Consider the following 23,628-nt stretch of genomic DNA (forward strand, 5'->3'; position numbering starts at 1 on the left):
GGGAAGGCTATTGCATTTCTCTGCTAAGTAATATTTTAAATTTGAGTGATACAATTTCAGTCCATTATATGTCTGAGAAGATCCGTTTCAGAACTACACCTCTACCCCAATATAACGCTGTCCTTGGGAGCCAAAAAATCTTACTGTGTTATAGGTGAAACCACGTTATATCGAACTTGCTTTGATCCGCCGGAGTGTGCAGCCCCGCCCCCCTGGAGTGCTGCTTTACCGCGTTCTATCAGAATTCATATTATATGGCAGGGGTAGGCAACCTATGGCATGTGTGCCGAAGGCGGCACGCGAGCGGATTTTCAGTGGCACTCACGCTGCCTGGGTCCTGGCCACCGGTCCGGGGGGCTCTGCATTTTAATTTAATTTTAAATGAAGCTTCTTAAACATTTTAAAAACCTTGTTTACTTTACATACAACAATAGTTCAGTTATATATTACAAACTTATAGAAAGAGACCTGCTAAAAACGTTAAAATGTATGACTGGCACGCGAAATCTTAAATTAGAGTGAATAAATGAAGACTCGGCACACCGCTTCTGAAAGGTTGCCGACCCCTGTTATATAGGGTCGCGTTATATCGGGGTAGAGGTGTACTTTGAATTAAGTAAATCACAGCAACTTCATATCCTAAGAAGCATCCAAGACCCTCCTCCATTTAAAAATAGTTCATTGTGTGGGCCTGGAGCTCCTGCCTTTCTATGATTTCCACTGAATCATTTAGTGCTGTCAGTGCCTATTAAACCTGATCAAACTAGGGATAACAAATGTCCCCCTAAGTAAGTTGTTTTGCTTGGCAGTATAGATAGTGTCAATGCCCTCACTAAAACTTCGCTGATGCTAGGAAGGCCCATCATTGTGTTCTCAGATGTGAAGTAATCATGGATCTGGTACAACTAATGGAGAAGAGAAATACAAAGGGTTTAAGGATAAAAATCACATGGTTTTGTATGCTAAAATAGGCTCTGCATTAATACATGTTGACTCCTATCCATACTATGGGTGGCTTAGGATCATGGAAACACTGGATCAGACTGGTCTATCAAGTCCATTTTCCTAACTGACAGTGGCCAGTAGCAGATGCTTCAGATGCACCCATCTTAGCAGTATCTTACTCTTCACCTCCTATCACTTCCCCCCAACAAATGCCCCTGCTCTTCCCCATGGTCAGGGTGAGTCAACATCAACCAATCAGAATGCCTTTGCCCTTTACGCCTGATGTGTTTTTGCTAAATATAGAACACAATACCTTTCTATAACAAGTAATTTATTGCCTGAAAAGTTATTTTAGCATTGGCTCTTTTTTGTTGTTTACTACGACTGGTATTGCAGGGCAAAATGCTAAGTGCTCTGTATATATAATTACTTTAATAATGAATGGTTAGTTAATACAGTTGTTTCTGTTTCATTACTTTCGAGCTTTAAAATGGCTTTATTGCTTTTCCTGATAGAACTTTAGCTTCATTTGTATTCAATTTTCTGAACCATACCATCTGTGCAGGAGGCTACATTTAAAGGCTGGGAAATAAAGTCCAACTTTTTGTCTAGGGAGTATGCTGGGATTGGATTGATATAGTTCTGCCTGCTTTAGCTTGATTTGTTTATGAAATAGGATGTGAAAACATTTAAAAAAAATAATAATGGAGATATCCCATCTCCTAGAACTGGAAGGGACCTTGAAAGGTCATTGAGTCTAGCCCCCTGCCTTCACTAGCAGGACCAAGTACTGATTTTGCCCCAGATCCCCAAGTGGTCCCCTCAAGGATTAAACTCACAACCCTGGATTTAGCAGGCCAATGCTCAAACCACTGAGCTATCCCTCCCCCCCATTGCTGGCCTTGAGGTAGCTGAATTTTCTGTATGTAGTTATGTACTCTATACAAGCTAGGAATTGACATATATTTTTATATTCAATGTTGACAGTTTTGCTTACATAAAGATTAACCTACACAGGTTTCAACAGTTTGTCATATGGAGCAGCAGTAAACAGTGAGTACAGAAGTACAGCAATGTTTACATCTGTGCTTATTTCATTTTACAGCATTTGTGAGCAGAGCTAGACTAGGTAGAAGCAGGGCATAGTTACTGGCTGCTACCACGGAGTATAAATTATACAGCCAGTTTCTCAGTCTTGGCTCTGGCTGCAGAGGCAATGCACAGCAGCCAGAAAGCTGCCCTGAGGATTCCCCATGAGGAGCCCTTGGGTAGCATAGAACCAGCATCACAACAACCGAAGTTGGCTCTTTTGACTCTAGCTGGCAGAGTTTTGGGGGAGCAGAAAAATTGCTTGAACCTTACACTCAGTGCAGTTGAGGATTTGGCCCATAATTTTTGACGTGGAAAAAGTATGGCTCCTAAGAATAATACTGTGATGATTCCTTAGGTCTGTGTACACAAATCTCATGTGTATTTCTTGAGTTCTTGAAAACAGTTCTGCTGGAACGCCTGTGTGGTTGGATGCCATCTACACTGCTGTTTAACAAATAAAGTACAGTTGCCCAGTTGAAGGAAGGGGTCAGGTCCTGAAATGGTGTAAATCAGCGTAGCTCCTTTGACGTCACGGGAAAAATCTCAATTCACACCAGCTCAGGATTTAGCCTAAGAACTGTCCATGCTTTAGAAATGGTCCTGGTGTGCTTGAATTCAGGTACCTCTTAGCCATTTGCCTCCTATGATTAAGGCCCCATCTCTGCATGGCTTTGAAACATGCCTAAGTGTGAGAGAGCCTGATTCTGATACCACAGTAATCAATGAGAATTTTGTCATTCACTTCACTGTGAGCAGAATCGGGCCTCTACTGTGTGAACTTAGTTGATTTCTCTGCCATTCTGATTTTAGTAGATGATAGCCCCCGCTCCAAGTGAGAGAGCTAAATTTAAACCTGGAAGGCAGGGTTATCCTACCTCATGGAGCAATTGTAAGAGGCAGGGCAGGAACTTAACCTTAAACTTCTTCCCTATAGTATTGGCTGGGAAGGATGTGGTTTGACATCTTATAAATCTCTATCAAACTGCATTAAAGGCAGCCCTTCTAAAAAAGCCACCCTTTGATGCCTTACATTGTGATCCAAATGCAGAATTGTCCGCTGAGCAAGGTGACCCACGGAAATAGCTGGCACTAATTGCTTGTTCATTGCTTGACTGACTGGCTAAATAAACAAATGTTTGGTAGCCATGCCTGCCTGAAGATTCTAATATGAGAAAAGTCTTATTGTCAGTGATTGACTGTGTAAACAAGACAGTCATATTAAGCATGTTCTAGTGGGCAGAGCATAAAAGCGTAATCCAGGAACTCTGTATCCCTCTGTACCAGTGACTCATTGTTCATCTGTGGACCATCTATATGAACACTAGTTCACAGCAAGTTGGGGTGTAAATCTATCTCACACTATCTTGCCACACGCTAAGGGTATGTCTACACTGCAGCTAAAAACCCTCTGCTGGCCCGTGCAAGCTGACTTGGGCTCAGGCTAAGGGGCTGTGTAACTGCAGTGTAGATATTCAGGCTTGGCTGGAGCCCAGGCTCTAGGACCCTGTGAGGTGGGAGGGTCCCAGAGCTCGGGCTGCAGCCTGGGCCCCAACGTCTACTCTGCAATTAAACAGCCACTTAGCTTGAGCGCGAGTCAGCTGGCATGGGCCAGTGGCGGGTTTTTAATTGCAGCGTAGACATACTATAAGTAGGGTTGCCAGGCGTCTAGTTTTCCACCAGAACGCCCAGTCGAAAAGGGACTCTGGTGGCTCTGGTCTGCACCGCTGACTGGGCTGTTAAAAGTCCGGTTGGCTGCCTGTATCAGGGCAGGCAGGGTGCCTGCCTGGCTCTGCGTGACTCCAGGGAAGCTGCCAGCATCTCCCTCTGGCTCTTAGGCATAGGGGCGGCCATGGGGGCTTCACGCGCTGACCCTGCCCCAAGCGCCAGCTTCACAACCTCCCAGTGGCTGGGAACTGCGGTCAATGGGAGCTGTGGGGGTGGTGCCTGCAGGCTGGGGCAGTGCACGGAGCTGCTTGGCCACCCCTCCACCTAGGAGCCAGAGACATGTCGCCACTTCCCGCGAGCTGCCTGAGGTAAGCGCTGCCCGAAGCCTGCACTCCCGACTCCTGCCCATGCCCCAACTGCTTGCCCCAGCCCTGAGCCCCCTCCCGCACCCAAACTCCCTCCCAGAGCCCGTACCCCCTCCCACACCTCAACCCTCTGTCCTGCCCCAGAGCCCCCTCCCGCACCTTGAACCCCACATTTCTGGCCTCAATCCAGAGCCCGCACCCCCAGCCCAGAGCCCGTACTCCCTCCCACATCCCAGCTTCCTATCCCAGCCTGGAGCTCTGGAGCTCCCTCCCACACTCTGAACCTCTTGACCCCCAACCCCCAGCCTGGAACCTCCTCCTGAACCCCAACCCCCTCATCTCCGCCCCCCTCCCCGAGCCCGCACCTCCAGCCCGGTGAAAGTGAGCGAGGGTGGGGGAGAGCTAGCGACTTAGGGAGAAGGGATGGAGTGAGCGGGGACAGGGCCTTGGAGAAGGGGCGGGGCAGGGCAAGGGTGTTCGGTTTTCTGCAGATAGAAAGTTGGCAACCCTAACAGTAAGTGTCCATGTGACCCTGCTGACATACACTAAAAGTTCCATAGGCCTTGGCTACACTGGCAGTGTACAGCGCTGCAACTTGCTGCGCTCAGGGGTGTGAAAAAACACCCCCCTGAACGCAGCGAGTACAGCGCTGTAAAGCGCCAGTATAATCAGAGCCGGCAGTGCTGTGAAGTCCCGAGTGTAGCCAAGGCCATAGTGTGCTTTGATCTGCCTTGCTTTGAGCTAGGAGTAGATCGAAGTGCACTAAGGAACTCTTAGTAAATGGCAACAGGATTCACTTCGTGCACGGCAGCCTAGTGCAGGTAGAGTTACACCCCAGCTTGCTGCGAACTAAGTGTTCGTAGAGACAAACCCACTGAATTCTTGTCAGGATTAACTCATGAATGTTCATACAGTACTTTGAATATGTAAAATGCTATCTAAGTGCTAAGTAGTGAGCATTATCATTATTATTAAGCAAGGATCATTTGGATTCAGGCCCCCCAGCCAGAGGGAATTGGGATGGAGTAGGAGTACAAGCCCTAATGTCTGTATGATTGCTAATGGCCAGCTGGCTGGAATGCGCCATCTCATTAGGGAGCAATATCCTAGGGGTAAAACTGGCAGAGGTCCATTGAAATAAATACAGCTCTGCTGATTTTTTTTCTTCATCTGAGAATTTGGCCCAGAGATTGTGGAAGAAATCAGTTGTTCATGGAAAGGATGAGAAAAGGGGTTGGGAGAACACGAAGAGCAAGATCCTGAAGTTTTTTTTGAAGGATACAAGTCCTATTGAGCTCTAACATGCAGTATCCGTTAATCTTAATATATCTCATTTATCCTTAATCTAGTCTTGTGTAGACAGAGCCTACTGTCAGCCAAGAAATGAACTGAATATAGAAATCTGTGCCACTCAAGGGGTCACTGTGGACAGTTCTCTGAAAACATCCACTCAATGTGCAGTGCCAGTCAAAAAAGCTAACAATGTTAGGAACCATAAGGAAAGGGATAGATAATATGACAATAAATATCATAAGGCCACTATATAAATCCATGGTGTAATGATCTTGGGGTTCATTAAATAACAAACCAGTGAATGAGAAAAGAATAAAACTTTAATAAAACAAATTGGAGAGTGTCTCTGGTGAACTGCTGCACCAAGCACGTGGAGTTTCGAACCCCTGCGTCCAGGGCACATCTCCAAATTCCCACACTCACAACACAGTCCCTTATGAGGGAATGTCTCCATATCACTATCTTTCATAAACATATCTCTACATCTTAAAGAAAAAATAATTAACTCTTATATTCATATATAAAAGCAGTTAACTATCTAATAACACATACATTAAATTCTCAACCCATCTAGTACATTTCTATAAACCCAATGTGTCAACTACCTAGAGAGGAGAGGTTACCAGCATATCTTTCTGGAGTGAGTATTTACCACTCACTTTCCTCAAATACCCCTTCTCCTGGCAGGTTAGCAAATCTCTCTGAGTCTTTCAGGATGTTTAATTTCCCGCTCTGATCCTCTCGGTATCAGCCTTTCATTAGAGTCTGAGTTGTTCTCTTGTTCCTTGACAGTTTCTCCTTTGTGCATTGATGATCAAGGATCAGTCAGATGGGAAATGCCAGAATCCACATCAGCTGTCAATGTGTTGGATCTTTCTGGGATTACTCATAGATCCCTTCGATTACGTCGAAATGTGCCCCCTCTGGTCTATCTGGACTACATAAGACCTTGGATGCAGCTGTTCTTTAATGGTACACCTCTACCCTGATATAACGCGACCCAATATAACATGAATTCGGATATAACGCGGTAAAGCAGTGCTCCGGGGGGGGGCGGGGCTGTGCACTCCGGCGGATCAAAGCAAGTTCGATATAACGCGGTTTCACCTATAATGCAGTAAGATTTTTTGACTCCCAAGGACAGCATTATATCGGGGTAGAAGTGTACTCCTTTGGCCCCAAGTATTAGAGTGTGCCTGAGGAATCACACCTCTATCACCTGAGTTAAGAGACAGGCTATCACGGGCCCATTTGTCAAAATAATATTTCTGCTTCCACTTCTGATTTTCTTTCATCTTCTGTATGGTTTCATTGTTATGAGATTTCAGCAAGTTCTCAGTAATTGGTAAATTAGATCTGATCCTTCTTCCGATTAACAGCTGAGGTGGAGAAAAGCCATTCTCCAGAGGTGTACTTCGGTAAATCAATACAGCTTTATACCAATCATCCCCACTGTCAAAAGTCTTTTGCATAAGGTTCTTTACTATCTGTAGACCTTTCCACAAGTCCGTTTGATGGGGGGTAATTTGGCCTTGATGTTTTGTGATGAAAATCCCAATCTATGGCAAATTGCCTAAAATCTGCACTGGAAAATTGCGGCCCATTATCGCTAAAGACTTTTTATCTGGAATTCCCTGTCTGGAGAAGATTCCCTTCATGCCGGCTATCACTGACTTACTGTTAGTACTGTGCAGTGTGCAAATTTCTGGATACAGAGAATAATAATCTGTGACTGTTAAATAATTATTTGATCACCAGGTAAATAAGTCAGTGACGACCTTTCTCATAAGGCCTTTGTGGAACTGCATGAGGTCTCAGTGACTCTGCTTGTTGGCATGGCTTGTATTTCAAGCAGGAAAAGGAGTTTCCTACCAGATTAGTGATGTCATGATTGATCCACGGCCAATACAGCGCACCTCTTGCTCATTGTTTGCACTTCTCAATTCCTAAATGACCCTCGTGGGTCTTCTGTAGCATTTCTTTTTGGAGACTCATTGGAAATACAACCTTACTGCCCTTGAAAATCACCCCATCTATCACAGTAAATTCATGTCAGCAATTCCAATAGTCTCTTATACATGGACAGTAACTGCTTATTTCTTCAAGCTACCCTTTAATTATCACTTCTTTAAGGATCCCCAATGATTCATCTTTCTCCATTTCCTCTTATTTGTTGTAGTTTCCTGTTAGCTATGGGAATTGACTTTATAATCCGATCTACATAGGCTTTCATCTCTGTCTCTAGTCTTCTCTGGTTTTGTGGAAACCACTGCTCTGGAAAGTGCATCTGCAGTGAACATGAATTTACCGGGCATGTAGATCACAACCAACTCATACTTTTGCAGCTTTGTCATCATTCTTTGAATCCATAAGGTACAGTCATAGCGGTTTGCTAAATAACACTATCAGGGTCTTGTGGTCTGTTTCAACTTCCACTGTCTGTCCATAAATATACTGATTGAATCTCTCACAGGGCAACAATATTCCTAAAAGCTCCTTCTTGATATGTTCATATCAGGTTTCTGCCTGTCAGTCAGTCATTTGGATGCATATGCTACTGGTTGTCAACAATCCTCATGCTTCTGTAAAATCACTGCACCTAACCCAGACTGTGAAGAATCTGCTGAAATTTTAATAGACCTTCCAGGTGCATAGAACTTCAACACAGCTTCTTGTATCAGTTGTTGTTTTAAACCTTCCCATGATTCTTCCTCTTCTGCACCCCAGTACCATTCATTTTTATTCCCTAGGAGTTTTTTCAAAGCTGCTGCTTTGTGGATAGATTAGGTATGAATTTACTGAGGTAATAACCATTCCTCGGAACCCTTGGACAACTTTCTTTGACTGGGGATGTGGCATCATTTCAATGGCTGAAATCTTCATCTTATCAGGTTTTACATCTTTGTTGGAAATAATATCCACAACAAAAGTCAGTTCTGTAACCCCTAAAACACTTCTCCCTATTTAGATTGAGGTTTGCAGTTCTAGTTGCAACTAGGACTTCTCAAAGTCTACGATCATGCTCCTCTTTCGTTGAGCCCCAGACGATTATGTCATTAATATGTCCATAGATCATATGTATGGTTTTGTGGTACACTTCTGGTGCTGAAGCTATGCCAAAGGGTAAGTGTGAGAATCTGTATCTTACAAATGTGCATAGTTTGGAACTTTCTCCAGTTAATTGTAGCTGCCAAAAATGTGGGGATGCATCCAGTTTATTAAAATATTGAGCCATAATCTCTTCTCTGCTTGGTAGTTTGAAATGTTCTCTTTTTATAGCCTTGTTGAAGTCTCGGGGATCTAAGCATATACATAGCTGGCCATTACTTTTCTCCACAATGATGAGGGAGCTCAACCATTCTGTTGGCTCCTCAAATTTTTGTATTACTTGCATTGCATCCATGCTTGCAAGCTCAGCCTTGAGTTTATCATGGAGTGCAAATGGCACCTTTCTATATGGATGGATAACTGGAGGTACCTGCCGGATTGTATGTTCACCTTGCAAGCAACCCAAATCTTGAAACAGATAACGATATTCCTGAAAAGAGTGCCTCATAGCAAAGTTCAGTATGCTCTTGTAGTGAGAGCACACGTTTTACCAGATTGAATTTCTCACATGCGGCCAGGCCTAAAATTGGTGTCGCCTCCTTTGGCACTCAAAATACACACACAAACTTCTGTGCCTGGTGCTCCATGTGCTTTTCTGGTACCTCCCTTTGTCTCTGCTTTCAGTTGCAAATGCAGGAGTTAACTTCAAAGTGATTGCAGTTTCCTTCTCATTCAGCCCTTCTGATGCCGTGTGACGATCTTGGGGTTCATTAAATAACAAACCTGTGAATGAGAAAAGAATAAAATGTTAATAAAACAAACTGGAGAGCATCTCTGGTGAACTGCTGCACACAGCCATGTGGTGTTCCCAACCCCTGCCTCTAGGGCACATCTCCAAATTCCCAAACTCAGAACACAGTCCCTTATGAGGGAGCATCTCCAAATCAGTCTTTCATAAACAATCTCTACACATGGTACGATCACACCTTAAATACTGCATGCAATTCTGGTCATCCCTTCTCAAAAAAGATATATTAAAACTGGAAGAGGTACATAGAAGGGCAACAAAAATGATTAGAGTGTGGAATGGCTTCTATATGAGGAGAGATTAAAAAAGACTGAGACTGTTCATCTTAGAAAAGAGACAATAAAGGGGGATATGATAGAGGTCTATACAATCATAAATGATGAGGAGAAAGTGAATAAGGAAGTGTTTTTTACCCCTTCACGTAACACAAGAACCAGGAGTCACCCAATGAAATTGATAGGCAGTGGGTTTAAAACAAACAAAAGGAAGTACTTCTTCACATAACTCACAGTTAATCTTTGGAACTAGTTGCCAGAGAATGTTGTGAAGGACAGAAGTATAACTGGGTTCAAAAAAAGAATTTAGATAAATTCATGGAATTTGATAAATCCATCAATGGCTATTAGCCAAAATGGCTAGGGCTGCAACCCCATACTGTGTGTGTCCCTAACCCTCTGTTTGCCAGATGTTGGGACTGGATGACAGGGGATGGATCGCTTGATTGCCTTGTTCTGTTGATTTCCTCCGAAGAGTCTGGCATTGGCCACTGTCAGAAGACAGGACACTGGGTTAGATAGACCATCGAGTGACCCAGTATGGCCACTCATATGTTCTTATGGATGTCTGGGGTTGGAAATCTTTCATTTAACTTGTAGACATTCTCAGAGTTTTGTTAAAAATTATTATAGGAAGACCAGGCCAATGTTATGTGGGATTTTTTATTTTTTTTTATTTTTTGCAGCAAGTGTACTGTGCTACAGTTCCAATTTTAGAAGGACAAATCAAATACAAATAGCAATAATATTAGTAATAATGCCAACAAAGTTTATCTGTGTGCTGCGGAAGGCTCAGGGTAGACTGCTAGAGGGTGTATTGTAAGGACATCCGTCTATTTATTGTCAGTATTGACGAGTAATTAAGGAAACAATAACTGGAACTGCAGATACAAAGACGGGCTCTGTGACTTTTCCTGGTGCTTCCTTTCAAGTTGCTGTGCAGTGGGAAGCAGGTAAAAGAATAGCTGTTAAACAACACAGTAGTAATTGCTAAATTTGTTCTGGCATTGTTGGATGGGAATTGGGGAAGAACAAATGAGTATGGTTTTTGAATAGAGAGTAGAAATAATAAAGAGTAACCCAGATCCAAAACTCCAAAAACTTTTTTTTGGGGTGGGAGGGGGTTCAGAATCCAGATTAAAAATTTCTCTGTAAATATCTGTAATGGGCCAAACCGAAACACGGCCTGTGAACACTTCAAAATGAAGGCTGTTTAGTATATGGACTGAAATTTTACAGTTCCAGCTCATCCCTAGCCTTGATCCCCCATTGAAGCCTCCAGGAACCACTGCTATGCAAATAATAAACAAAAATGATCTCTGAGAGATATGGATAAATAATATAGATTTGAAAACAGAGTGCAAAAGCTCTGTTAAAAATCTAAGTAATTACTGGTAATGAAATGTATCTTCTGTAGTTTATTTTTGGCAGTGTGGCTTAAGAGCTAGAATCAGGACTCCTGGATTCTATTCCTGACTGCTAGTGATTTGCTCTGTTACCATGGGCACGTCACTTAAATTGTCTATACCTCAATTAACCCATCTACATAATGTATATAATGGTAAGCTTAAGAATACTGCTGTGAGGAAATGTTTGTAAAATGCTTTGGAATCTTCTGAGGAAAGGCATTACATATGCACATAGTTTCAATAAAGCCTCTATATTAGGTGTTTTTGGTTGTTTGTTTTTTAATGATATCGATATGCATTACAAGGGAGTGCAATTATGGCACTTACTCTCACAGCTATAATGTCCATAGATTGTTTGGTGAATTTAAGCTTTAAGAATCAGTATTCTTAAAGCACGTTCCCTCGGCCCACACCGCTTCCTGCAGCCCCCATTGGTCTGGAACGGCGAACCGCGGTCAGTAGGAGCTGCGATTGGCCGAACCTGCAGACGCTGCAGGTAAACAAACCGTCCCAGCCTGCCAGCGGATTTTCCTGACGGGCCGCATACCAAAGGTTGCCGATCCCTGGTATAGAGCCTTTACTGTACAATTAAATGTCTGAAATGCCACAGTAACTTTTAAAAATGTGTATTTCTTTTAGTGGGTAGGGTTTGTAGCTCCGTTTATTGTACATCCTTGCTCCCCAGGTGCTAAACATTAACTAATTGATCTTCTTATCCTTTGCCTTGTTGCCTCATCCATGCACAGCAGAAAACCTAATATTCTGTAAATTGTGTGGAGGAAAGAGTAGGTTAGAGACTGTCCCTTGTCACTTGATATTTGAGTGCTCCTTCATGTGCCATATATTAGTTTTATTTTCTGCCATGACACTTAGCTATGAGGAAAGAACTCTCCAGAGTGTCTTAAAAGACAACTTCTATTAAAGATGAAAAGAGTTAAGCAAAATGCAGCCAGTAGATCTCACAGCTAGAAGGAAAAATAATATACACCAGTGTCTCAGTAGCTTTAATTGGAAAGGGAGAGAGGCATGAGAGTGCGGAGTCCAAGACTTAGTTCCATTGCAAGGATTTTTGATAGAGGATTAGATAAACAACATAAGTTAGGTGGGGAAAAGGAAAAGGGGCTGGGATGGGGGAGGGGAGAGTGAGAGTATGTGTTTATAGTAAAGCTCCTCAATACAGTACCTGGAAAACCATCATAGAAAAATGATAATAATACTTAGCTTTTACATAATGATTTTCTCCATAGATCTCAAAGCGCTTTATAAAGAAGGGTAAGCATTGTTAGCCCCATTCTCTAGGTTGGTAAACTGAGGCTCAGTGAGTCACCAAAGGTCACCCAACAATGTGGTGGTAGAATTGAGAACAGAATTCAGCTCTCCTAATGCCCGCCCCTGTGCTTTAACCAGTAGACTGTGCTGCCTCCCAAGATACAAAAGGGCAGAATTTTCAAAAGCTAATTTTTCCCTTTTGCAGGAGCAATTTTGTGGGCACAAATTAGACCTGCAAAAAGGAATGCTGGGCTAGGGTTTGGCTGAAACTTTAAGTCAGATGTTCAGTACTGGTCTGTTGGGTACAAGTTATGGAAAATCCAGCATTCTTAAGCATTTCAAAAGTAGTTTCTTATGAATATATACGCTGTTATGAATTTTCCTGAATAAGCAGTGTTGGTGAAGTCTGATGCGGTTTTGCTATTTATCCAGGCCTACAGCCATACCAGACTGGGCTGTGTTTTGGCCTACTTAGGATTTGGATGGGAGACCACCAAGCAGAATGCTGGTGCTGCAAGAAGTGATGTTGGGGACTCAGTACGTGGCACTGCTCCCTCAGGCTTGGTGTTGAAGTCCAAGTCTGGTATTAAGTGTACTGCACTGCTGGCTTTGGACTGCGATATACATTACTAAGATTCTGACCAATTGTGATCTTTAATGGACTGATGGCACTCATTGCAAGAACTGAGGCTCAGGAAAAGCTCACTCTTTTATCCAATTCCAAATGCTGATCATTACATTTCACTTATCTAAATCCCTCATGCCTTTTCAGCTGGATCCATTACTTTCATCTTCTGAAAACACTGATGTGGCTGCTGCAGAATGTCTGTGATGGTTCCATCCCATAAGTGGTTGCATTTCAGCTTTGGGCATGAATGTGTGTGCAGGTGTAACTCACTAAACTTTGATTACAGTACGCAGGCACTTTGGGGTGCTTGTTGGGTAGAAAAGATGCTCTATAAACACAGGCCTCATAAAAATATCTAGTACTGCAAGTGCCCTGGTCCTTGTTATAATGCTGATTATTCTCTAGGACAGCTATTCCACTTCCTCTCCTTTTCTTCTTTTCTGACTCCCTGTGTGGACATGCAGTCCCTGTGCCAAATTTCCAATAAGTATTCTGCTCCAAATTCTTAGGAAGAGAATATATCAGTACTAAAACACTTAATTGCTTGATCTAACGTATGGCACTGTGCCTGTTTAAATTACACGAATGGTGGAGATGCACAGTGTGTGTACTATACAAGGGAAATTTGTTCTTTCTCCATATGATAACTTAAAAGGTTAGGCCCGGTTGTGTTGTCTTTCACTTGCCTCTTTAAATGGACAGCCTTCTGTAAGCTGGCTCTTTTGGGAGATATCACACCTCAGTATGGCCTTTTTTGTGCACCTTAACTTATCTATTAGCACTTGATCTGGGTGCCTGAATAAACATGGGATGTGTAAGGCCATTCTTTATATCCCGTTCTCTTTCACATATGATTTCCAAGGGGATTCCTGCAGCAGACTTTATGGAAATAATAAGTATTTCATCAGGACTTCATGTATACCTTGATTGTAATTTGAAGACATTCTCTAGAGCTGTTTTTATAATTTCTGCAGTGGATCATAGTGTGAAAACAAAGAAATAAACATTATCTTTCATATTAATCAGCAATATGATTAAATAACTACAAGAGCTGCTTGCTGCTTGGCTACAGAAAGTAATGCCAAGTGTGGTACCACAATGGACATACCCAACAGATTGAGTCTCTTTGCTATACAGTCAAACCATATATTTAGGACACATTTACGTTTTAAATTTACAGTTGCAACTATTGTGCTCCTGAGCAATTGGTTTGTCTCATATCCTGCTTCAGAATTTAGAGATGCATTTTCAGAAATGAATGGGATTTTAGCAGCATAACTCCCATGATGGGATTTGTGCAGCTAACTCAGGCTGCACTGCTACTGAAAACTTAAGGGTTCATTATCACTGCTTAGAAAGTCCAGTGGGAATATAGACGTTCATTGGCATTTATGATTGCCTGGAGTTTGCTGCTTTTATGTTATGAAGAAATGCAACCGGTCATTGTGCTGATCTCTGTACAGAGAACACAATCTATTGTTTAGAGCTAAGAGATCTGCATTCTAATTCCTGGCTCTGCTACTGACAAGCTGTATAACTTTGTGCCATATTCTAGAGATAATCCTGGGACCAGGGCAGTTATGTGCCACCCCTTGTGACACAATCTGTCTCGTAACCGCTCTCTGCTTCAGTTTCTCCATTTGTACGAGTATAATAATTATTGATTAATAGGTGTGTTGCCAGACCAAATGTTTGTAAAGTACTTTGAGATACTTGGATGAAAGGTGTGATACAAGTGTAAATTATTAACAATAAAATGATTAATACTTGGCTCATACTCATAAAATAATGACTTTAGAGTGACAGGCTTTTGTATAATGGGCCCAATCCAGTGAATGATCCATCTTCAGAACTCCCTTTGACTTTGGTGGAATGCTTGTAAGGTTGGGCCCAAAGGTGTCAGCACTGTAACTTATTGCATCTTTACTTATTTTAATCTTAATAGTGGTACAGACATTAAATTGAGCATCTCTTGGCACTGTTGCAGAATGTGTCTCTGTGTGCTCTCCACTGATGGTCTCTGGGTCAGATCCCACACTCCTTATTCAGGAAATCTGGCCAGTGAAGTTGGGAGATTTACTCGTATAAAAGTGTTCAGATCTGCAGCCCGTGGATACACTGGAAAACTGGTGAGCAGAATGGGTAAAATCCTAGTGCCACTGAAGTCAGTGGCAAAACTCCCAGTGACCTCAGTGGAACCAGGATTTCACTCCCTAGGCATGTGGAACATGCACATGAATGTATCTCTTGTTTTAAGTTCACAGGTTGATTTTTAGAACATATGGGTTTTGCTCTAGAGCCTAAGTTTTATTTTGGTTCATTGATATCCTGCTTGGTGCCATCATTAAGGATTAGCAGAAACCTTGATTCTAATCCCATTCTTATTCACAAAGAACAGAGTTACAATTTTAATTGTATGTTTTAAATGTTTTCCTTCTTCATCTTTTGTGTTTTGAAATTCTGCATTTCAAAAGCAGGATCATTGTTGTTTGGCACATTAAAGCATGTCTCTTTAACGGATTTTCCTTTTAATGAGGAAAAATGGAATTAAGGGGGAAAAACAAATCTGTCTTGAAGGGATTCTCTTTTATCTAACAGTTTTCAATGCAGCCAATGGTAGAGAGTCTTGCACTCATCTGATTTGCAGTCTATTGGAATGTCATTTTTCTGTATTGGGTAACTTGTTAGCGTACAAAACATCACTTTCATAAATGTTATCACCAGCAAAGCCCATCTGGTCCTGCTAGTGACAAGGGGATGATTTTAGGTTTTTATGATGTCAGTGAGATTTCAGCAGTCTTGGACTCATCTGTCAAGCTGTTGGAAAAAAAGTTAAAACTATAATTGGAACTCTGTTGGGGGAGAAATTAAATGAATATCTTGCCAACCATATTTCTGCCCATATTTCCTTCGATTAGTCTCCTGATGGTGTGTCCTTATGAAATCTGATTAGAATGAAATGACTTGATTTGTTAAACAGGCAGTGATGACAATGAACATCTGTTTTACTGCTCTAAATTGCATTGAGCTCATAGTAACATTGTCCTTTCTTGATATTACTTTATACAGAGCAGCACAGAAGCTTAACCTGTCCTCGAAGAGAAAGAAGTACCATCCGCCCCTGCCACGCTCTCACGACTTCTCTGTCTATGCCACCAACTTTAGTGGCATACTGCAGTTATGCTCTCCCCCAGCACCGCCATGCCTTTTGAGAGCGGTGTCAAAAATCAAGGACAACCCTGGCATTGGAAAGGTAATTGGAGATCTCAGTCTCTTTACAATTTCCTAGCTAACTTTAAAGAGCCATAAATTTTAAAGCATAGAGGCAGGGATTGGGTGGCTCAGGGGAGTGGTGCTGGGATACAGAGTCTTGCACATCTGTTTAGATGTGACTGCGAGTTGGCTCTTGGGTGGCCTATAAAAATGAGTCAATGGCCTCTGTCCAGATTCCAGTGGACAAGTGTCAACTTCATAAAGGTGAAAGGAGAGGAATAAGTGAGAGGAGAAAAAGGCCTTCCGCCTCCAGCCATGGACATCTGGCATCTTTTACAAGTGCTAAATTGTAAATTTTGCACAAATTTTACTTAAACAAAATCAATTAAAATGTAAGACAATTATTTAGTTTTATGTACATTTCTGACATGTTAAAAGCACAAGCTACAGTGTCTGAATACTTATTTACATAGGTTACAAGAGATTAATATTTCAAGATGGACCTAACATACCTAACGTGCAGAGGAGAGTTAAAAATGCACCTCAAGTAACCATACAAATCAACGTTAACATAAATAAATAGTCTGCCTAAGTACTTTTAAATGATACTCAGTTGTATTGTATTCTGTTAAATCAATGAGTTGAAGGAGATAAAGGTTCTTGCCCTTGTATTTTTGCTAAATGGAAGGGAAATGACTGCAGCTTTGCCCTTCTATGAGACAGGTTTTTTAAGAGGCTGGACATTTTACAAATGTGAATATGATTTCTGCCCCTGATTTTTTTCCATATATTTGATAAGAAGCTGGCAGATGAATTTTTGAATGCAATAAATTAGCAAGTAGTTTAGTACCTCTTAGCTGGGAGTCAGTGCCGAGGGAAGGGAGAATTTAAGAGACTGTTTCTACATGCAACATTTGCAACATATGCCCTTTACCCTGTCTGCCTCTTCTCCTGCAGACTTAGGGCTAAGTTGTGGCATTAAGCCACATCCTTGTGTTAGGGATAGTGCAGAGTTATGTTGCCTTTGGGGGAGCTCAGCAAGATATTATGTTTTATAAAATACATGCATCCGAAGAAGTGGGTATTCACCCACGAAAGCTCATGCTCCTATACGTCTGTTAGTCTATAAGGTGCCACAGGACTCCTTGCTGCTTTTACAGATCCAGACTAACATGGCTACCCCTCTGATACTTATAAAAGACAGTGTCCCTAGAGCTCGCAAATGCTCGCGGGGGCTGTTTCTGTGCACCTTAAAGGGCTTCAGACTGTGCACCCTCCCATAGCCGGCCAAATCTGACAATGGCCCTACCTTCCTCCCATCCCTTTTGGTGGAGCTGGTAGTATTAACTACGACCACTCATTTTGCTGAGGGGAGTTCTGTTTTGTCCAGTATCCTCAAATAGATAATCCAAATATAACTCATGATCACATACAGGATTCCAGATCAGTAAAATGTCAGGGGAATCCTGCATTTAAGATAATCTTGTACAGATCACTTTTCTGTCCGTAAGCAGAATGGAGCAGAGCGGGGGGCAGTAGGGTGACCAGATAGCAAGTGTAAAAAATCGGGACGGGGGTGGGAGGTAATAGTTGGCTATATAAGAAAAAGCCCCCAAAATCGGGACTGTCCCTATAAAATCGGGACATCTGGTCACCCTAGGGGGCAGCTAATCAAAGAGCAAAACCCTGATCAGCGGCGGCTCCAGGCACCAGCACTCCAAGCACGTGCCTGGGGCGGCAAGCTGTGGGGGGCGCCCTGCCGGTCCCTGCGAGGGCGACAGTCAGGCAGCCTTTGGCGGCATGCCTGCAGGAGGTCCGCTGGTCCCGCAGATTCGGTGGCAATTCGGCGGCGGATACGTCGAATCCACAGGACTGGGGACCTCCCACAGGCATGCCGCCAAAGGCAGCCTGCCTGCCATGCTTGGGGCGGCAAAAATGCTAAAGCTGCCCCTGACCCTGATAGAAAACAGCAGACCCTGCTAGAAAGCTCGACCATTCTGCATAGAACTAGACTGAGCTCTAATATTTAGGATCTTGGGCTTCTTCTAACAAGGGAAGTACGTAACACACTGGCGAAGTGTGTCATATTCCCCTGTAGTAACTGGTACTATAGATTCTAAAAGATAACATTCTGCTACAGCCACCTACTCATGGAGTTACACCTTTAGCTGAATGGTAGGGTCCTGTGGTGCGGCGTTGAAGGCCTGGGTTTAGAAACCTTGGTCGTGCAGAAGGCAATTATACCAGTCTCTCTGGCCCTTGATTTTTAATCTGGCAGTATCCCTTTAAGCCAGGGTCTCCAACCTTTTTACACACAATATCACTTTTTGAATTTAAGTGCAACCCAGGATCTACCCTGCCCCACTCACACCATCCCCCCCTCCCTCCATCACTCACTCTCCCCCACCTTCACTGGGCTGGGGCAGGGGGTTAGGGTGTGGGAGGGGGTGTGGGCTTTGGGCTGGGGGTGGGTCGGGCCAAGGGGTTCGGAGTGTGGGAGGGGGCTCTGGGCTGAGCCTGAGGCAGGGGGTTGGGGTACAGGAGGGGATGAGTGGTGCAAACTCTTGGAGGCTCCTTGCGTGCCCCAGCCCCACGCTGTTCCCAGAAGTGGCCAGCACACCCCTGTGGCCCCTGGGGAGGGGAGAGGGGGGCATGTGTCTCTGAACGCTGCCCCTCTGCAGGCACTGCCCCCGCAGCTCCCATTGGCCGCACTTCCCCGTTCCTGGCCAATGGGAGCTGCGGGGGTGCTGGTTGCAGGCAGGAGCAGCACGCGAAGACCCTTGCCTCCCCTCTCTCCCAGGGGCCTCAGGGGCGTGCTGGCCGCTTCCGAGAGTGGCGTGGGGCCGAGGCAGGCAGGGAGCCTGCCTTAGCCCCGCTGCACCGCTGGACTTTTAGCGGCCGGTGTCCACTGCTTTAAGCATTGCTGTAAAGCAGTCCTTCACTGTGAAAACTACTTTTTAAAAAAAAATCTTTAAAACAAAAATACCTTAGCTGCTTGTAAAAATCATGATTCTGCATAAAGGATGCCTCATTTAACTTAATGATAATAGTCATTGGGCAGAGGAAAAGAATCAGCACATGTATGTGCTATAACACTTTACGTTTATATCTCCATCCTTCCATATCAAAATGATAATGAGCAAGTAGTCTTTGGTGGCATTTATCCCAATGCTCTTCCTTTATATTTTTCCCTTTCACCTGCTAGTTCTTTGTGGGTGGCAGATACAGCCTCAGGTTGATAGAGTTTTCTGGTGATGGTGACAGCAATGGGAATAAATAACCATTTGTTTCTCCCTCTTTACTTTAAATATCAATGCAGTTAACAAACAACAAAAGTTGGCAGATGCCTGTAACTTCTCTGTTAACTGAAGAATCCTGTCTCCTCTTGCCATCATTGTACTTAATACTCTTCCCGCTCATCATTGACTTCTGCTTTTTCTTGCGGTCTGGAGAATAATACCAGATGGCTCACTCACACAGGGGATATGCTTTGCAGAAGCTGGACTCTGGCATATATTTTTCTTACTGAAACATCCAACATCTGTGTTTGTGGCTGACTCCCTACTTTCTTTGATGGTTCCAGAGTCAGTTGTGTGCCCGGCCTCATTGCTGGCTGTGGTTCTGTGTATGTGGCTACGCTGGGTTAGGCAGCTGCTGGAGCAGCGCTTTACTTCCCCACCCCCAATTTGGTGCTATTTTGTTTCGTACTGTTAGTCTTGACTGAGTTGCCTTTTGCTCTTTTAACTTCAGCGGTTGTTGAGGGTGCTGAGTGCCTTCCAGGAGGTGCTCCAAACATTGCAAGATCCCACCCACAGTGGATAAGATGCATCTGTAAATTGAAAACCAAATGTTTGCATTTCAGGCTGGATAATTTAAACACAAGCCAGACGTGTACAGAAAAGGCCAACTCCCTGCATGGGGAGTGTCCTATAACATACCAATGTGAATTTTCACTGGGGAAAGTAATGTGCAAAACCTATGTTTCCCTTACAAACAAAAAAAAAGCACTATTAGAAACCCTGTAATACTATGATCAGAATGTTAGCAACGTAATATTAAATTGTAATATCTGTATTGTGGTCTTTGGTGGAAAGCTAATAGGAGTTCTGTGTGGGAGGGACAGGTTCAAGATTGGACCCTTTATTTACATGATTCAATGAAAACAGTGTGGCTAAAACTTTTGATTTTAGATCGATTCACAGAAATTAGAGATGGAAAACAGACCTACGAGCTCTAGTCCACGTTCCCTGACTTCCCCCAGGTTCCAGTGCAATATTCTGCCATACAGTACATTTTCGCTTTGATATTAAGTCATGTAATAGTATAGACAGATCATATTCAGCACTGACCTCAGTGGGAGTTCTGTGTTCAGAATGTGCAGTAGGAATCTGCATATGCGGGTCAAAGGGGACAGGCAAATGTTGCTTTGAATATAGAACGCTAATTCAACTAGCATAAAAATTACAGCTACTTGTAGGGCGGAACATGGCTGTCATTTGGCACTGATAGTACCCAGTGATATTTAGGAGGCAAAGTGATTCTTTGCTTCTCCAGCTGAAACCACAGGAGGACATTTTAAGGTAGGGAAAATGGGGCAGATCATCCACGATGAAGTCATTGTGGCTAAACCAGGGATGAATTTGATGCATTGTAATTACCTAATTTGTCCAGGTCAAACCATCCCTGCCCTTCAGTGACCTCAAGTAGCCAGGGCTTTGGTTTTATGTCTCATCCAAAAAACATCAACATAGGTTCCTCTAGCACCATTCTAGAGTATTTTTAATTCTGATTTTCCCACATCAGTTGTGCAGCACCTGTGTTTTTCTTTGTAGGCATGTCATCCCACTGTGGACCATGCCTGACCTTGCTATAGCTAATGAGTTCAGGCGAGACCACAGTTCAAGGTGTTGCTACTGTGATGCCGTCTTAGCATTCACCATGAGAGCTGCAGGGTAAGAAATGCTGTTGACTATAATTTACGAAGAAACACTTTAATAATTACAAAACATATCTGCTTCTTTGCTGCAGACACTCAGAAGAATCAGCTGCTTTGGTCTTATGAACAGCATGGAATCTAAACACATGTTCTTCAGTGAATCAAGCACATAATAATTAAATGACGGTCATTCATTGTATTTTTTGCTTAGTATTCTTTTCCTTGTGAGATACTTCTGATAAAGGACAGAAAGAACTAAAGAAACATATTACAAGTTGCAAGAATTTCTGCCCCCCCAAGTGTATGTATCTCTAAATTATCTTGTCAGATGAAATTTAGCTCTGTGATTGAGCTCGGAGAAAGGTTAGCTTTTTAAACTTCAAAACTGTAGGGGGTTGCAGGAGTACTGGAAAGGTAGTAATGGTTCACATTAGCATATTTACCACTGTTACAGCAAAATGTACTGTACCCCAAGATGGCTAAAAAAACTTTTTAAATAGATAATTTAATATCAACATCTGGACTTTAAATTCCTTGTTTGATTGTGTATTTCCAAAACTGACCCATATTTTATGTCATGCCTAGCATGGAAAATCCCTGGTGGCTGAGGCCTCAATTCAGCAAAGTGCTTAAGCATGTACTTATCTTTAAGTAGGTGCTTAAGTCCCATTCATTGGCTTCAAAGTTAAGCTTGTGTTTATGTGTAATCATGAATAGGGGTGCTTCCTGAATTGGGGCTTCAGTCAGTGGGACTTAAGCAGCGACTTAAATTAAGCACATGCTTAAGTGCTTTGCTTAATGAAAGCTTGAATGTCTATCTTAGGTTTTTCTATATTGACTGTCGTATTGTAGAATCTAACTGCTTGGGCCCATCATTCATGACTGAGCAGGGTCCTTTTGCTGGTTGGCTTGATGGAGTTTCTGGAGAGGGGGAGAGGTTCCCCAAACCCTGGAAGCTCAGCAAAACCACTGATCTTATGTGAGCATGTGTGTGTGGAGAATTAGGTGAGAAGCCCAGAGTGCTGAGTAAGCTGTGTTAGCTCAGTTTAGGTGCAGAATGAGCGGCAGCTGTTGAGAATTTGGCCTAAAGGTTGAACTTTTCTTTCAACCCAACTACATTGCTCCTATTCACATGAGTGGGAGTTCTGCTATGGGCTGATGGCAATATGTGGGCTTTGTGTGGATTGAATATAGTACTACTTGTAAATTATTTATTAAAGCAAATTTCAAATACTTTAAAAAGCATTTTAATTTCTGTTTTGTCTTCATGGTCTCCAGTGTTCTCTAAGGGGAAACCAGCCCAGATACACAGACACGTGCTAGCTCTGCTCAACCTAGCCCACTATTAATAGCCGTGTGGACTTTGTGGCACAGGCAGTGATGTGGGCCAGCTGCCTGAGTACAAGCCTGACCCACTGGCAGCTAGCCTGTGCTGCTGTCCATGCCGCAACATCCACACTTCTCTTTTTAAAGCGCTATGTCGAGCAGAGAGAGCGCGTGTCTGTCTACCCAGTGCGGGAGGCACTCCCCTGGCTGCAGCATAGACATTGCCTTAGGAGTATCTTTTGTTCCATTCCAAAACCATCTATTCTCCCTGTTCATCGGCGTTTCAGCGGGAGCATGTGAATCTGCCCTAGAATGCAAATCCCTGATTTTACATCTAAGTCTTTTGTTTAGAGATAGATGGCCCAATATGTTTCTGTACTACAGTGTAAAATTTTACACATTGCCATAGGTGCTAACAAGTGGCTTGAATTTTCAATAATGTCAGGTGGAGGAAAAGTTTAAACTTTCTTAAGTTATAATGGAAGGGTTTCCTTGGGACCTATGTTTAGTATAATAAGCAATCATCTACCCCTCCCAGGCACAAAAAATCCCATTGCAAATGGCATACTGTATTCCGAACAGAACTTCATTCACTACTGAAAAATGTTATGTAGCAAATTATATATCTTACCCATGAATCTGCCGAAAACACCAGAGTCCAAATCATTTAGTTGAATCCTGCTTAAAAGGCAATGATCCTATGCAGTATGATTCTTTTAACTGAATCATTTTTGTGGTCTCACTGGGTGTTATTAAATTTGTCAGAATAGTGGGAAAGATGTCTGAAAGCCATTTAATATTGTCACTGGAAAGAAGTTAGATTATGCTCAATTTCTGACATTAATGTGCTACTTAAGATAATTTATCATATTGTGGTATTAAAAAGACATCCTTTTTACAGTGGCTGCTGCATAGCATTCTAATTTGTTATTTTTCTTTAGTGTGGTAGGAAGCCTTTTTCATGCAAAATGTTTTTTCCGGGGTTCTGTTCAACACACTCTTTATAATACTGCATCACTTACAAGAGCAACTTTAAGTGCTTGTCTCTTCCAAAGATCTTGTCAATTTTTTTATGTTAGAATGACAGAATCCTTCTATATGAGACAATTGATGTGGAGCATTAAGAGGGAGAATTTGAATTCCCAAACTGGTGTATTGGCATATTCATATTTTCCTTCATTTTTTATTTGCTTTAGACATTTACTTTCATTTATATTTTTTCTGAACCTATAGTCAAGGTACCTCTAACATGATTTACTGATGATGTAGACTTTTCTTAAGTGTACAGTATACAGTATTCACTTGTTCTTACGATAGTTGGATGATGAATAACAAATAGGTATTTAATTTTGCGAT

The 23,628-nt window shown here is 42.7% G+C and overlaps 1 protein-coding gene across 1 annotated transcript in view; it reads left to right on the top strand.

Moving 5' to 3' along the window:
* Window positions 1-23,628, top strand: part of KIF26A (kinesin family member 26A) — a 131,448-nt gene that overhangs the window by 80,376 nt on the left and 27,444 nt on the right. The window contains exon 5 of the mRNA XM_024217175.3: window positions 15,867-16,050. Within this exon, the coding sequence (XP_024072943.2) occupies window positions 15,867-16,050 (184 nt within the window). The remainder of the gene's footprint in view (window positions 1-15,866; window positions 16,051-23,628) is intronic.

The sequence above is a fragment of the Terrapene carolina genome, unplaced genomic scaffold (genome assembly GCF_002925995.2).
Source record: "Terrapene carolina triunguis isolate 2854851 unplaced genomic scaffold, T_m_triunguis-2.0 Scaffold189, whole genome shotgun sequence".
Taxonomy (NCBI): Eukaryota; Metazoa; Chordata; order Testudines; family Emydidae; genus Terrapene; species Terrapene triunguis.